This window comes from Sturnira hondurensis, unplaced genomic scaffold (assembly GCF_014824575.4).
Source record: "Sturnira hondurensis isolate 20B ecotype Veracruz unplaced genomic scaffold, ASM1482457v3 Scaffold0018097, whole genome shotgun sequence".
Taxonomy (NCBI): domain Eukaryota; kingdom Metazoa; phylum Chordata; class Mammalia; order Chiroptera; family Phyllostomidae; genus Sturnira; species Sturnira hondurensis.
The window spans coordinates 4204689-4221664 of record NW_028090728.1 but is presented as its reverse complement, the minus strand read 5'-3'; the positions used below and the strand labels follow the sequence as shown (position 1 = coordinate 4221664).

At 38.8% G+C, this 16976-nt stretch overlaps 1 protein-coding gene across 1 annotated transcript in view; it reads left to right on the top strand.

Annotated features, from left to right (window-relative positions):
* Positions 1-543: 543 nt before the first annotated feature.
* The window catches only part of TRIM58 (tripartite motif containing 58), a 45383-nt gene continuing 28950 nt past the window's right edge, over positions 544-16976 (top strand). The window contains exons 1-2 of the mRNA XM_037068853.1: positions 544-1021; positions 4191-4286. Of these exons, the coding sequence (XP_036924748.1) occupies positions 602-1021; positions 4191-4286 (516 nt within the window). The 5' untranslated portion in view covers positions 544-601. The remainder of the gene's footprint in view (positions 1022-4190; positions 4287-16976) is intronic.

Sequence of the window (16976 nt, the reverse complement as noted above, 5' to 3'; positions counted from 1 at the left end):
AGCTCAGCTTGTCTCCAAATTTACTGGTGGTAAAAACACAAGCAGACCTGACTGGTGTAGCTCAGTGGATTGAGTGTGGGCCTGCGAACCAAAGTATTGCGGTTTGATTCCCAGTCAGGGCACATGCCTGGGTTGCAGGCCAGTTCCCAGCAGGGAATGCACAAGAGGCAACCATTGATATTTTTCTCCCTCTCTCCTTCCCTTCTCCTCTAAAACAAAACAAAAAAAACCACAATCTTAAAAAAAAAAACCCAAAAACCAAAACCACAAGTAGACAAGGGCTCTAGTTAGAAACGAAAATGTCCAGTAAACTTGCAGTTGCCTACCCTGGTGGCCCAGGGCCTGTGCATTGTCTCGAGTGGTTCCTCCGGCCTCCTGACCCCAAGCCTGCCCCAAGCCTGAGAAATCCATGATGTGCACCGCGGTGTGCACACACGCCCTCCCCAGCGTGCAGACCTGAGATAGTGTGCACGCCTATCTTCAAGCAGGGCCCCTCCCGAGCGTGCAGACCCGACTGAGATAGTGCAGGCAGCAGGCATCAGAGCCCCTTCTGAGCAAGTGGACCAGAGGGAGGTAGCACGGACCGCGGGAGGCCGGCAGCATGGCCACGGCGTCGCCTAGGCAGCGGCTGTGCGAGGAGGCGCGGTGCCCGGTGTGCCTGGACTTCTTGCAGGACCCGGTCAGCGTGGACTGCGGCCACAGCTTCTGCGTGCGTTGCATCTCCGAGTTCTGTGACAGGTCTGACGGAGAGCAGGGAGGCCTCTTCGCCTGCCCGCAATGCCGCAGCCCCTTCACCCGGGAGGGCTTCCGGCCCAACCGGCAGCTGGCCAGCCTAGTGGACAGCGTGCGACGGCTGGGGCCGGACGAGGGGCCCTCGTGGGCACAGTGCGCACTGCATGGCCAGGAGCTCAGCCGCTTCTGCGAGGAGGACCAGGTCGCGCTGTGCTTGGCGTGCGACTCTGGCCCCGAGCACCGAGGCCACCACACAGCACCGCTGCAGGAGGCGGCCCAGCGCCACCAGGTGAGCTGTGCTTGCGGACGCACTGTCAGGCCGACTGGCCTGGAAGGTACCTCCGACCACAGCAGGCCCAGCAGAGGTGTCCGAGACCTTCCGGAGACACGGTCCGGTGCCACCACCTGATCCGAAGGACTTTGTGCCTGCCTCCGCACCCCCCGCGCCCTCGCCCCTCTCCCAGACCCTCCTCCTACCCACGTGACTCCGCCTGCTCCCAGCGCCCTGCCCTGCTCAACCCTCTCTCCCCAACTTCCACACGTCCCAGGCATTCCCCCTCTGAGCCGCCCCTCCCACAGTGCACTCCGGTGTGTTGGGGTATCCCTGCCTTAGCTCCAGGGTAACTCCATCTGGGACCGTTGTTAAGGAGCTCAGACGCACATTCCTTGCAGGGATGGCCAACCTTTTGGCGTCTCTGCGCCACACGGGAAGAAGAGCTGTCTTGGGCCCCACATTAAATATACAAACACTAGCGGAAACTGGTCAGCAAAAACCAAACAAACAAAAAACAAACAGGTTTTGAGTAAATTTACGATTTTGTGTTGGGCCGAATTCGTAGCCATCCTGTGTTGGATATCCCTGTGAAGGTCCCCTCTGCCAGGTAGCCTTCCTGTCAGGTACCTCTAGTCTCCTTTTCTCAGGCTGATGGTCTGGGCCCCACAGCTAGAGCCCTGGCCTCAGCGCTGTGTGCTTGGTTACAAGTGAGCCTCTTTTTGGTGAACACATTCTAACCGCTACCATTGGCATTGTGCCTTCCTTTTGCATAATGTTGATCTCTACCTTAATTAATACTGTTACCAAAACAACCATGAGGTCTGAGCCATCAGTTAAGAATAGCGCCTGGCTGGGCCCAGGGCTCTGAAGTAGGAATCCAGGAGCTAAGGGCACAGAGCAGGTCTTTGTTCAACTCATATTGGAGGCCTCAGGATGTGAGCACTTCAATGAAGAGGTGCTTCCTATCAGTATTTGGCCACCAAAAGGGACATCTGTGACACTCTGTAAATAGAGTTCTTTGTCCTGGGGCTCTTATAAAGTTCTTGGACATACTCTGAACACATTTAAATTTGTGACATCTGCAACAGCTTACTAGCACAAAGAAGGTCAGAGTCTCGTTTAAACTGACACATTTTCCTGAAAAAGCATCACAATGAAATAAATTTAAAATACTTTTATTTTTTAAGCTTGGTTTTATTGTTTTAAAACATGATTGGGGTATTTATCCCCACAACTTCCTTCTGGACTTGCCTAGAAATATGTCTGAGTTTTCTCTTTGGTTTTGGTTGCCACGTACAAAACTCAGATGCCGGCTATTTTCTAGATATTTTTTTGTAGAATGTTTCTGCCTTTTTTTAAAATTGAAAGCACCATACAGAGCATGGCTAGTGTAATATTTCTAGAGTCACTTTTGGTATTTTAGTTGTCTTTCAATTAAATACCAAATAAATATCTCCTGAACTTTGCCTTTGTCTTGATCTGCTGGGCTCTGTGTTCTATTTGTACTGTTGTCCTAACCCACTGAGAGCCGACAACACTGGGCTGGTAGCTGCTGTGCCCTGTCCTGCCAGGCCTTAGTCACCTCAGTAATTTTGCCCAGTTTCTCCTGTGGGAGGGAGCTTCCTCCATCTGTGTGATTCTACTCCTTGCAAACACTAAAACAAATGCCATTTTGGTCACATTAAATCCACCATGAATCTACTGTATTTTATCAGCATTATGGTATGTCATCATCATCATATATATGTGTATATATTTATTTATTTAGAAATAATTGACCCTGGCTGGTGTAGCTCAGTGGATTGAGCGCAGGCCTGCGAACCAGAGTATCGCAGTTTGATTCCCAGTCAGGGCACATGCCTGGGTTGCAGGCCAGTTCCCAGCAGGGGACACATGAGAGGCAACCATACATTGATATTTCTCTCCCTCTCTCCTTCCCTTCCCCTCTGAAGATAAATAAATAAAATCTAAAAAAAAAGAAATAATTGATGTGTAGGACTTGTGAATGACTTCACATTTTTTTCCTGAGACTTATTGAATGACTTTGAGTAGAGTTTTAAAATGTGTGTGTGTGTGTGTGTGTTCTCTGTAAGTAAAGTACGTGCCTACCTCTAGTGGGGGCCTAGGGTGGAAAGAAAATTTAGTTTTCATTAAATTATTTTCTACTCTTTTTAAGATTTACAAGATTCTGTATTTCTTTTTCATTGAAAAAAGTCTAACTTACATGATTTTTTGTTGCCTAATAATACTAAACACTTTTCTGATTATAAAGTAGAAAGTAATTTTCCGAAGTTGACATGTGCAGGTGTAGGAATAACATCATTTCTCACTCAGACACTGGTAGGTGTGGTTTTATGTATTGAATGTTTTTACTGACCTCTGCCTAGTTTGTATATATTCCTTAAAGCACATATTTTTCCAAAATTGGTATGATGTTACATAAAATATTCTTATTTTAGTTCACTTTAAAATTGTGAGCACTTCTTGTTATTAAACACTTTATTCTTGTTATTAAGCACCTTATTTTAATTTCATCCTATTAGGGTAAAATATATTTTTCTTACCCTCTACTTTAAAAATTATTGGATTATTATTTATTAATTAAAGTATTTTTTCTGTTACTTTTTTATTGGATTCTTCATTACCATTTATACCTCCCTCCTTCCAAGAATCACTACACTGTTGTGCATATTCATGAGTCCTTTTTCCTTTTTGCTCAAGCCCTCTGCCCCCTCCCCTCCCCCCATAGCTGTCATCCTACTCTCTATCCGTGAATCTGTCTCTATTTTGCTTGTTAGTTAAGTTTGTTCACTAGATCCCACACATGAGTGAAATCTCATGGTTTTTGTCTTTCTCTGACTGGCTTATTTCACTTAGCTTAATGCTCTCTAGACCCATCCATGCTGTTGCAAAAGATAAAATGTTCTTCTTTAACATTTTGGTTAGTTACATAAACCTGTATTTTAAATAATGCCACAGTGAACATACTTTTCCTAAATCTTTGGTTATATCTGGCATTAACATTTAAAGTGTACTTATGTTTAACTTAGCTGTAATGAGGTTGGACATCTTTGTGCGCTCACTGGGCCTGTGGTAGGTGACCTTTGTAGCTCCTGATGCACCTGGTTGGGACTGGTACTAAATGAGGGTGTCTGTAATGGTCTCAGCATATCTTCCCAAACAGGAAAATCTCCAGACAGCCCTGGAACTTGTGAGGAAAGAGATGGAGGAGGCCTTGAGTCTGGAGACCAACCTTGGGAAGAAAACTGTCATTTGGAAGGTATGAGAGTATTGTTACTTTAGGAGGCTTGCCTGCCTGGAGGAGACAAATTTGGGTCATTATATCATTCTTCCTTGCTCCAACATCTTTGTTGTATCTCTGTCCTTAGCTGCTACCCCAGCCTAAGTTACAAGTAGCTTTGCTGATGCGGCTCTCATCGAAACTCTCTGACTCACCCCTAGAGCCTTGAGTAGAGTCTTGTACTGCCACTGCAAGTGTGAAGACTGGCCTTTCTGAATGAATGAGTGCTAAACATCTCTTAGCACTGATGTGGATGAAGCAGAGCTAGACGTGATCCCTTGCATACAGAGAAGGATCATCTGAATGTTCAGCCTCTTTATCGTATATGTGTTCTCTGTTCTGTACATTGTTGGCTTGTTGTTTCTTTTAGTCACTTAAGAGAATGGTTCTCAGATGGGTGGTTTTGCCTTCTAAAGTGAATTTTGCAGTATTAGTAGATATTTTTTGTTGTCATAACTGGGGACTGGGGAGTGTTACTGGCATCTAATTGGTAGAGGTCAGAAATGCTGCTAAGCAGCCTACAAATGCACAGCACAGCACAACCCCCGAAACTCACAGTAAGGAATAATCTGGTTATGTATCAAATAGGGTCTATTTAGATTGAGAAATTATATATACAAACTATATGTGAAATATAGTATACCATATAGAAAATTTATAAAACATTACTTTTTTATAGGGTTTAGAGTTAAGGTTAATGTTAGGATTAGGGTTAGTTTTGGGATTAGGTGTAGGGTTGAGTTTTTGCTTCTTTGAGGATTTGACTTTTAAGGTTAGGGTAAGAAATAGCTTTGAGGTCAGAGTTTGGGTGTAAATTAGTTAAGATTAGAGTTAGGATAAAGGCTACAGTTAAAATTAGTTTTAAGGTAAGGGTTGGGGTGAGGGTTAGATTTTAAGTTAGTGTTACATGTAGAATTGGGGTTATGGTTAGAATTAAAGTTAGGTTTGAGTTTAGGATTAGAGTTAGGTTTACCTTTAGGGTTAGAGTGAGCTTTAGGGTTACAATTAGTATTTATTTTATGATTAGAATTAGGGTTAGTGTTAAGGTTAGGGTTAACTCTGAGATCGATGAAATGATTTAAATTAGGGTTAGTTTTAGAGTTAGGTTTAGGTTTGGGATTAAACAAGTTTAGGATTCACTTTATTTATTTAAAGATTTTTTCAAAGACTTCACTTATTTTTAGAGAGAGAGGAAGGGAGGGAGAAAGAGAGAAAGAAACATCAATGTGTGGTTGCCTCTCACGCACTACCAGCTGGGGACCTGGGAGACAGTGCCCTGACTGGGAACCAAACCGGAGACCCTTTTTGTTTGCAGGCCAGAGCTCAGTCCACTGAGCCACACCGGCCAGGGCAGGATTCACTGTATGTTTAGAGTTAAGGGTAAGTTTAGTGGTATAGTTATCTTGAGACTAGGGTTTGAGCTTAAATTAGAAATAAGGTTAAGGTTAGGGTTTGGTTAAGTTCTAGGGTTAGGTTTAATTTTAAAGTTAGAATTGTGGTTAGGGTTAGGTTTTGAGTACAGGTTTAAATTTATGTTTAAGGTTAAAGTTAGCTTTAGGGTTAGGGTTACCCTTATGGTTTATTTAATGATTAGCATTAGGGTTAGTAGTAAAGTTAGACTTAGCTTTGAGGTTAGAGTTTAGGTTAATTTATTTAAAAAATTTTATATTTGTTTCAGGTGTATACTGTAGTGGTTAAACAATTATATAATTTATGAAGTAAACCCTGATAACTTTAGTACCCACCTGACACCACACATAATCATTACAATATTACTGACTGTATTCTCTATTCTGTACTTTACATCCTGTGAATATTTTGTAACTTCTTACTCCCTCCAACTTTTTCACCCATCCCTCCCACCTCAGTTTCTTCACTGTATCTGTCTATGATCTGTTTGTTTGTTTGTGTATTTATTTTGTTCTTCAGATTCCACATATAAGTGAAATCATATGGTATTTGTCTTTCTCTGTCTGCCCTGTTTCACTTAGGATAATAATCACTAGGTCCATCCATGTTGTCACACATGGTAAGATTTTGTTCTTTTTTATAGGTAATATTCCATTGTATATAAGTACCACTTCTTTATTTAACCAACTGTTGATGTGCACTTGGGTTGCTTCCATTTCTCCATTATTATAAATAATACTGCAGTGAGCATAGGGGTGCATACATCTTTTCAAATTAGTGTTTTTGTATTATTTGGATATATTCTCAGAAGTAGAATTAATACTTCTACTTCTGGGTCATAAGGTATTTCTATTTTTAATTTTTTGAGGAACCTTCACAATGTTTTTCATACTGGTTGCACCATTTTACACCACCAACAGTGCATTAGTGTTTGCTTTTATCCACATTCTCGCCAACACTTGCTGCTTTTTGATTTATTGATGATAGCTATTCTGATAGGTGTGAGATAACATTGAGCAACTATTCATGTATCTCTTGGCCATCTATATCTCCTTTTTGGAGAATGTCTATTCAGGTCTTCTGCTCATTTTTAAATTGGGTTGTTTGTATTTTTGGTTTTGAGTTGTATGAGTTCATTATGAATTTTGGATATTAACCCCTTAATGGATATATTATTGGTGAATATCTGCTTTCGCTCAGTATGTTGTCTTTTTGTTTTGTTGATGTTTTCCTTTGCTGTGCAAACCCTATTTAGTGTGATGTAGTCTCATTTGTTTATTTGTCCTTTTGTTTCCCATGACCAAAGAGATATATCAGAAAACTTATAACTAAGAGTAACATCTAAGAGTTTACTGCCCGTATTTTCTTCAAGAACTTTTATGGTTTAGGGTCTTACATTTAAGTCTTTAATCTATTTTAAGTTGATTCTTGTATATAGTGTAGTAAGATGGTCTAGTTTCTTTTTTTGCATGTATCTGTCCAGTTTTCCTAACACTATTTATTGAATAGACTGTTTTTGCCCCATTGTATATTCTTGTCTCCTTTGTCATATGTTAATCGATCATACAACATGGGTTAATTTGCCTTTTTTTTTTTTTTGCCAGTGTCATGCTCTATGATTACAATGGCCTTGTATGTGATTCCTTCAACTTTGTTCTTTTTTCTCAAAATTGCTGTGGCTATTAGGAGTCTTTTGTGGTTCCATATAAGTTTTAGGATTATTTATTCTAGTTCTGTGGAAAATGCCATTGACATTTTGATAGGGATTGCACTGAATCTATAGATTGCTTTGAGTTGTGGGGACATTTTAACAATGTTACTTATTTCTTTCCATGAACATTGTATATACTTCTATTTATTTGTATCTTCTTCAATGTTTATAATTTTCTGGGTACAGGTCTTCTACCTCCTTCAGTAAATTTATTCATAGGTATTTTTAAATGCAATTGTAAATGGGATCATTCTCTGATAGCTCATTATTGGTATGTAAAAAAGAAACTGATTTTTAATTATTAATTTTATATCTTGTTACTTTAATGAATTTATTTCTCAGTCTAATAGGTTTTTGGTGGAATGATTAGGTTTCTCTGTATGTAGTATTATGTCATATGCAAATAATGACAGTTTTACTTCTTCCCTTTCCAATTTGGATGACTTTTATTTCTCTTTCTTGTCTGATTGTTTTTGCAAGTATTCCAATACTGTGGTCAATAAAAGTGGTGAAAGTTGACAACATTGTCTTTTTCCTGGTGTTAAGAGAAACACTTTTAGCTTTGTTCCATTGAGTATGATGTTAGCTGTGGGTTTACTATATGTGGAATTTATTATGTTGAGATATGTTCTCTTTATTCCCATTGTGCTGAGAGTTTTTCTCATAAATTGGTGCTGGATTTTGTCAAATGATTTTTCTGAATCTATTGATATGATTATAAGATTTTAATCTTTTACTTTGTTTGGGTAGTGCATCACATTAATTGATTTGTGGATACTTGGACAACATTTCATCCCAGGAATAAATCCCACTTGATCATGCTGTATGCTCTTTTTAATGCATTGCTGAATTCAGTTTGCTAATCTTTTATTGAGGATTTTTGCATGTATGTTCATCAGAATGTTGGGCTATATTTTACTTTTTTGGATAATGTCTTTCTTTCATTTTGGAATCAAAGTAATGTTGATAGTAATGTTATCAGAGTAGGTGTAAAATGAGCTTGGGAGGCTTACCTCCTCTTTAAAGTTTTGGAATAATTTGAGAAAGATAGGTATTAATTCTCCTTGAATGTTTTGTAAAATACATCTGTGAAGTCATCTGGTCCAGGTTTTTTTTTAACATTAATTTATCATCATTTTATTTTTAAATATATTTTATCGATTATAACATTACATTTGTTCTATTCCCCCCTTCATTCCCCTCCGCCCTGCACACCCCTCCCCCACCATTCCCCTCCATTAGTTTATGTCCACGTGTCTCAAGTTCTTTAGATTCTATATTTCCCATACTATTCTTGCCCCCCCCCCCGGCTATTTTCTACCTACTGTCTATGCTACTTATTTTCTGTATCTTCTCCCCCCTTCTCCTCCTCCCACTCCCCTGTTGCTAACCCTCCATGTGTTCTTCATTTCTATGGTTCCACTCCTGATCTAGCTGTCCTCTTGGTTTGCTTTTGTTTTAGGTGTGGTTGTTAATAACTGTGAGTTTGCTGTCCTTTCACTGTTCATATTGTTTATCTTCTTTTTCTAATGTAAGTCTCTTTAACATTTCATATAATAAGGGCTTGGGATGATGAACTCCTTGAATTTGATCTTATCTGAGAAGCATTTTATCTGCTTTTCCATTCTAAATGAAAGCTTTACTGGATAGACCAATCTTGGCTGTAGGTCTTTGGATTTCATGACTAGGAATACTTCTTTCCAGCCCCTTCTTGCCTGGAAGGTCTCTTTTGAGAAATCCACTGACAGTCTGATGGGTATTCCTTTGTAGGTGACTGTCCCCTTATCTCTTGCTGCTTCTAGGATTCTCTCCTTCATTTTAATCCTGGGTAATGTAATTATGATGTACCTTGATGTGTTCCTTCTTGGGTCCAACTTCTTTGGGACTCTCTGAGCTTCCTGGTTTTCCTGGAAGTCTATTTCCTTTGCCAGACTGGGGGAGTTCTCCTTTATTATTTGTTCAAATAAGTTTTCCACTTGTGGCTGTTTCTTTTCCCCTTCTGGTACCTGTATAATTCGGATGTTGGAGCATTTAAAGATGTCCTGGAGGTTCCTAAGCCTCTCCTCATTTTTTTGAATTGTTGTTTTTCCATTCTTTCCTGTTTGGTCATTTCTTCCTTCCTTCTGGTCCACTCCCTTGATTTTAGTCCCAGTTTCCTTTCCATCACTATTGGTTTCCTGTGCCTTTCCCTTCATTTCAATTAGTTTATCCTTCATATGTTCCCCTAATTTATGACTAAAATCAACCAGTTCTGTGAGCATCCTGATCACCATTATTTTGAACTGTGCATCTGAGAGGTTGGCTATTTCTTTTTCACTTAGAGTTATCGGCTCTGGGGCTTTCAGTTCTTCTTGAGTCATATTTTGGACTGTTTGTGCCTGTTACATGAGGAGCGGAGCCTTAGGTGTTCACCAGGGCAGGGCAACTCAGTCACTGGGTTGTGATGCAGTACGTGGGGGTGGGGTCTAAGAGGGGCAATGGCTGCCCCCTTCACTGCTTACCACCCCAGGGGCCTGCTCTGTCTGTCTCACTGCTCAATGCTCACTCCTTTGCTGGTTTATCGGAGCGCGAATGTGTGACTGTGGCCAGCCCGCCGCCCTGCACCCTCACTGGGTCTGCCCCACGCTACCCCGGCTGCCAGGGTGCTTGGGGTCAGGGGATCCTTCCAGTCTGACCCTGCTGGCTCCGCCCCTCTTACCGGTTCGGTTGAACAGTTTGTTGTCAGACTTCTGTATAGTTCAATTTTCTGTTCTTTGGCTGCGTCTTTGTTTACTAAACCTTTGTTGTATTCAAACTTGGTTGTGGGAGAAGGCACAGTGTTTCCACCTAGGCCTCCATCTTGGCAGAAGTCCTCGTCCAGGTTTTTTATTGGATGGGAGCTTTTGATTACTGATTTTATTTCATTGGTGGTAATTGGTAATCTTCAGATTTTCTGTTTTTTTTTTTTAATTCAGTCTTGAAATATTGTATGTTTCTAGGAATTTCTTCATTTCCTACAGATTGTCTAATCTGTTGGCACATAATTGTTTATAATATTTTCTTACAATTCCTCTTTCACTCCTTATTTTATTGATTTGGGTTCTCTCTATTTTTCCTGATGAGTCTGGTTAAGCCTTTATCAATTTTGTTTATTTTTCAAAGAACCCGCTCTTGGTTTCATTGATGTTTAATATTATTTTTTAGACTCCAGTTTATTAATTTCTGCTCTAATTTTCTTATTTTTTCTTCTACTCCCTTTGTGCCTTAGTTGTTGTTATTTTTTTTTAGTGTTTTTAGGTGTTAGTTCAATTTGTTTATTTGAGGTTTTTGTCTTTTCTTGAAATATGCCTTTATTGCTATGAATTTTGCTCGTAGGACTGTTTTGCTCTATCTCATAAATTTGGGGTCTTTGTATTTTTGTGTTCATTCATTTCAAAGTACCTTTTGGTTTCTTCCTTCAAATCTTCATTAACCCTTTCATTGTTTATTAACATGTTAGTTGTAATTTCCATGTGTTTTTGTGTTTTCTATAATTGAGTTCTAGAGTCACACTATTGTGTTTGGAGATGCTTGTATATTTATTTTGGAAAGAGAACTGGCTTTATGTATTTATTTATATTTATTTATTTTAAATAAATTTATTGGGGCAACATTCATTAATAGGATCATATAGGTTCCATGTGCACATTTCTATGATACGTGATCTGTATATTGCATTGTGTACCCATCATCCAAAATTATACCATCTTCTGTAAGCATATACAGAGTCTGGCACAAACAATGCCCCTTTTCAATTGCAAAATCTTCTATTACAAAATTATAAGCATGTAATTCTGTAACATAACAATATCACAGTAAAGCACACCATGTGACATTTTACATGAAATGCTCAAATTATAACTATAAATTATTATTACCCTACCAACCACACTCAAGTTGGCCTTACTCCTGCCAGGCCCTGTATTTGACTCTCTTCGTCATTCGCTAACCCCTCTTCCTTCTGGTAAACACCATAGTATTATCTGTGTCTATGAGTTTGAGTTTTATATTTCACAAATGAGTGAAATTAAATGATTCTTAGCTTTTTCTGATGGATTTATTTTGCTAACATATTATTCTCAAAGTCCATTCATGTTATCGTGAGTGGCAGTATTTCATCTTTTCTTAAGGCTGAGTAGTATTCCATAGTATATATGCACCACATCATCTATATCTAATCCTTTGTTGAAGGACAGACACTTTAGTTGTCCCCATGTGTTGGCCACTGTGAAAAATGTTGCAGTGAAAACAGGGGTTTGCAAATAAGTGTTTTTGAGTTTTTTTGATAGATACACAGGAGAGGGTTTCCTAGGTCATGTGGTAACCGTAGTTTTAAATTTATGAGAAACTGCAAGAGTGTTTTCATTAGTGGCTGTACCAGTTTGCATTCCCACCAGCAGTGAATGAGAGTTCTTGTTCTCCATAATCTCTTCAACACTTGTTATTGCTTGTTGTGTTGATAATAGCCGTTCTAACAGGTGTGAGGTAGTATCTCATTGTAGTTTTGATTTGCATTTCCCTAATAGCTAGTGAAGTTGACCATCTTTTCATAAATATGTTGGCTGTTTGTATGTCTTTTTAAGAGAGGTGTCTGTTCAGGTCCTCTTCCCATTCTTTAATTGAATTCTTTGGTTCTGTGTTGTATGACTTCTTTATATATTTTGGATATTAACCCCTTGTTGGAGCTGTCTGCCAATGTCATCCCCATTTGGTTGCTTGCTTTCTTTTGTTGTAGTCAGTTTCCTTTGCTGTGAGGAAACTTTTTAGTTTGATGTACTCCCATTCATTTATTTTCATCTTTACTTCCCTCCCCTTTGTAATCAAATTCATAAAATCTTCTTTACAACCAAGGTCCATAAGTTTAGTACCTATGTTTTGTTCTGTATAATATATTTTTTCAGATCTTATATTTAGCTCTTTGGTTCATTTTGTTTCTTTTCAAAATATATTTTATTGAATATATAAATATATAAATATATTTCTTTCCATCACTATTGGTTTCCTATGCCATGACAGTTGTCCTATTCCCCCCTTCATTCCCCTCCACCCTGCACACCCCTTCCCCCACCATTCCCCCCCATTAGTTTATAACCACGTGTCTCAAGTTCTTTAGATTCTATATTTCCCCTACTGTTCTTGTCCTCCCCCCATCTATTTTCTACCTACCATCTATGCTACTTATTCTCTGTACCTTCTCCCTCCTTCTCCTCCTCCCACTCCCCTGTTGCTAACCCTCCATGTGATCTTCATTTCTATGGTTCCACTCCTGATTTAGCTGTCCTCTTAGTTTGCTTTTGTTTTAGGTGTGGTTGTTAATAACTGTGAGTTTGCTGTCCTTTCACTGTTCATATTGTTTATCTTCTTTTTCTTAGATAAATCCCTTAACATTTCAGAAAATAAGGGCTTGGTGATGATGAACTCCTTGAATTTGATCTTATCTGAGAAGCACTTTATCTGCCTTTCCATTCTAAATGAAAGCTTTGCTGGATAGACCAATCTTGGATATAGGTCTTTGGATTTCATGACTTGGAATACTTCTTTCCAGCCCCTTCTTGCCTGTAAGGTGTCTTTTGAGAAATCAGCTGACAGTCTGATGGGTACTCCTTTGTAGGTGACTGTCCCCTTATCTCTTGCTCCTTCTAGGATTCTTTCCTTCATTTTAATCTTGGCTAATATAATTATGATGTGCCTTGGTGTGTTCCTTCTTGGGTCCAACTTCTTTGGGACTCTCTGAGCTTCCTGGATTTCCTGGAAGTCTATTTCCTTTGCCAGACTGGGGGAGTTCTCCTTTATTATTTGTTCAAATAAGTATTCCTCTTGTTGCTCTTTCTCTTCCCCTTCTGGTACCCGTATAATCCGGATGTTGGAATGTTTAAAGATGTCCTGGAGGTTCCTAAGCCTCTCCTCATTTTTGGGGGTTCTTGTTTCTTCATTGTTTTCTGTTTGATCATTTTTTCCTTCCTTTTCGTCCACTCCATTGATTTGAGTCCCAGTTTTCTTTCCATCACTATTGGTTTCCTCTTTGGTTCATTTTGAATTAATTTTTTTACATGGGAGTGAATTGTAATGTACTTTCATTCTTTTGCTTTGGCTTCCCTATTTTCTCAGAATCATATATTGAAGAGGTTTTCTTTTCCCCATTGTCTGTTTTTATCTTCTTTGTCAAAAATAATTTTTAAACAATTTTATTTACTTATTTTTACAGAGGGGGAAGGGAGGGAGAAAGAGAGAGAGAAACATCAATCTGTGGTTGCCACTCAGAGGCCCTCTACTGGGGACCTGGCCCACAACCAAGGCATATGCCCTGATTGGGAATTGAACCAATAGTCCTTTGCTTTGTAGTCTGGTGCTTAGTCCACTAAGCCACATCAGCCAGGGCCTTTGTCAAAAATTGTTTTCCAGTTTTATTTCCAGGCTCTCAATTGTTTTCCATTGATTTATATGTCTGTTTTTCTGTTAATGCCATACTGTTTTGATTATTGTAACTCTGTAGTATAATTTGAAATTAGGTTAGTGTGGTACCTCTGGCTTTGTTCTTTTTACTCAGGATTGCTTTGGCTATTTGGGGTCTTTGTCTCTGTGTTTCCATTCAAACATGATTTTTTTTTGTTCTGGTTATTTAAAAAATGACATTGATTTTGATGGGGATAGCATTAAACCTGTATGCTACTTTGGGTAATATGGACATTTTAATGATTCTTCCAATCCATGAACATGGAATATCTTTCCATTTCATTGTGTCCATTTCAATCTCTTTTAATAATACTTTGTAGTTTTCAGTATATAAGACCTTCACATTCTTTGTTAAGGCTATTCCTAGGTATTTTATTCCTTTGGTTGCAATTGCAAAAGGAATAGTTTTTTTTTTTCCATTTGTATTTATGAAATGTCAGTTTTTATACAGGAAAGCAGTGGATTTTTTGTACATTGATTTTGTAACTTGAAACTGTACCGTATTTTTAATTGGAAAAAGTGACACATTTATTTCTTTATTTCCAATTTGGATGCCTTTTTTTCTCTCTCGCCTGATTGTTCTGGCTAGGAATTCCAGAACTATGTTGCATAAGAAGCATGAGAGTGGACATCCTTATCATGTTCCTGATCTTAGAGGAAAAACTTTCAGTTTTCACCACTGAGTATGATATTGGGGGAGAGTTTGCCATGCATGGTCATTATGATGTTGAGGTACTTATATTCTGTACCCATTTTATAGAGAGTTTAATTATAAATGGATGTTATGGATTATCAAATGTTTTTTCTGCATCTATTGATAAAGTCATATGATTTTTATCTTTTGTTTTGCTAATTTGTGTACTACATTGATTGCTTAGCATACATTGAATCATCTTTGTACCCTTGGAATGAGTTCCACTTGATCATAATGTATTATTTTTTAAATGTGTTCTTGTATTCAGTTAGCTAGTATTTTCTTTAGGATTTTTACATCTATTAATTAGAGCTATTGGTCTCTAGTTTGTGAGGGTATGTGTTACACTTACCAGGTTTTTGTATCAGTGTTATGTTGGCTTCATAAAATATGTTAGGAGGTGTTTCCTCTTCTTTAATTTTTTGGAATAGTTTGAGAAGAATAGGTTTCAAATCTTTTTTTTATGATGCAATGCCCATCTCTTTTATTGTCTTGTGTATTGCCCCTTTCTTGCATTAAAAGAAGTTTTTTTTCAATTTAATTCTTGTTCAAGTACAGTTTTCTGTCTTATATTCCCAGCCCTGCCCCCCCAGTGCTCCCCACCTCCCTTCCATTTCTGCCCCCCATCTTAATTATTGTCCATGTGTCCTGTATACTTGTTCATGTGAGTCCTTCCCCTTTTCTCCTGTGATTCTTTCCACTCTCCCCTCTGGTCCCTGTCAGCCTGTTCCATATTTCAGTGTCTTTGGTCATATTTTGCTTGCTTGTTTGTTTTGTTGCTTAGATTCCTGTTAACAGTGATATCATATGGTATTTGTCTTTCACTGCCTGGCTTATTTCGCTCAGCATAATGCTTTCCAGTTCCATCCATGATGTTGCAAAGGGTAGGAGCTCCTTCTTTCTTTCTGCTGCATAGAAATCCATTGTGTAAATGTACCATAGTTTTTTGATCCAGTCATTTACCAATGGGCATCTAGGTTGCTTCCAACTCTTGGCTATTGTAAATTGTGCTGCTATGAAGATCGGAGTGGATAGGTTCTTTTGGATTGGTGCTTCAGGGTTCTTAGGATATACTCCTAACAGTGGAATTGCTGGGTCAAAAGGCACGTCCATTTTTAGTTTTCTTAGAAAATTCGATACTGTTTTCCATAGTGGTTTTACCAGTCTGCAATCCCACCAACAGTGAACTAGGCTCCCCTTTTCCCCACAACCTCTCCAGCACTTGTTGTTTGTTTCTTTGTTTATGATAGCCATTCTGACTGGTGTAAAGAGGTATCTCATTGTGGTTTTAATTTGCATCTCTCTGATAGCTAGTGATATTGAGCATCTTCTCATGTGTCTCTGGATCCTCTGTATGTCCTCCTTGCAGAAGTGTCTGTTCAAGTCCTTTGCCCATTTTTTAATTGGGTTGCTCATCTTCTTTGACTGGAGTCATGTGAGTTCTTTGTATATTTTGGAGATTAAACCTTTGTCTGAGGTGCCATTGGCAAATATGTTTTCCCAAACAGTTGCTTCTCTTTTTATCTTGATACTGTTTTCCTGGGCCATGCAGAAGCTTTTAAGTTTGATGAGATCCCATTTGTTTATTCTTTCCTTTATGTCCCTTGCTCTAGGGGACGTATCAGTAAAAATATTGCTGCATGGAATATCTGAATTTTTCCTGCCAATGCTCTCCTCTAGGGCTTTAATGGTTTCCCAGCTTATATTTAAGTCTTTTATACACCTTGAATTTATTTCGGTGTATGGTGTAAGTTGGTGCTCGAATTTCATTTTTTTGCATGTAGTTGTCCAGTTCTCCCAACACCATTTGTTGAAGAGGCTATCTTTACTCCATTTTATGTTATTGCCCCCTTTGTCGAATATTAATTGACTGTAGAGATTTGGGTTTATTTCTGGGCTCTCTGTTCTATTCCATTGGTCTATGTGCCTGTTTTTATGCCAGTACCATGCTTTTTTGATTACAGTGGCCAGTTAATACAGTTTAATATCAGGTATTGTGATCCCTCCTACTTTGTTCTTCTTTCTCAAAATTGCAGCTGCTATTTGGGGTCTTTTGTGGTTCCATATAAATTTTTGAAGTGTTTGTTCTATGTCTGTGAAATATGCCATTGGCATTTTAATAGGTACTGCATTAAATCTGTAAATTGCTTTGGGTAGTATGGACATTTTGATGATGTTAATTCTTCCAATCCATGAACATGGTATATGTTTCCATTTGTTTGTGTCTTCCTTGATTTCTGTCTTCCATGTGGTATAGTTTTCTGCATACAGGTCTTTTACCTCCTTGATTAGGTTTATTCCCAGATAGTTTATTTTTGTTCTTTCTATATTGAATGAGACTTTTTTTCTTGATTTCTGCTTCTGCGGTTTCATTGTTGTTATA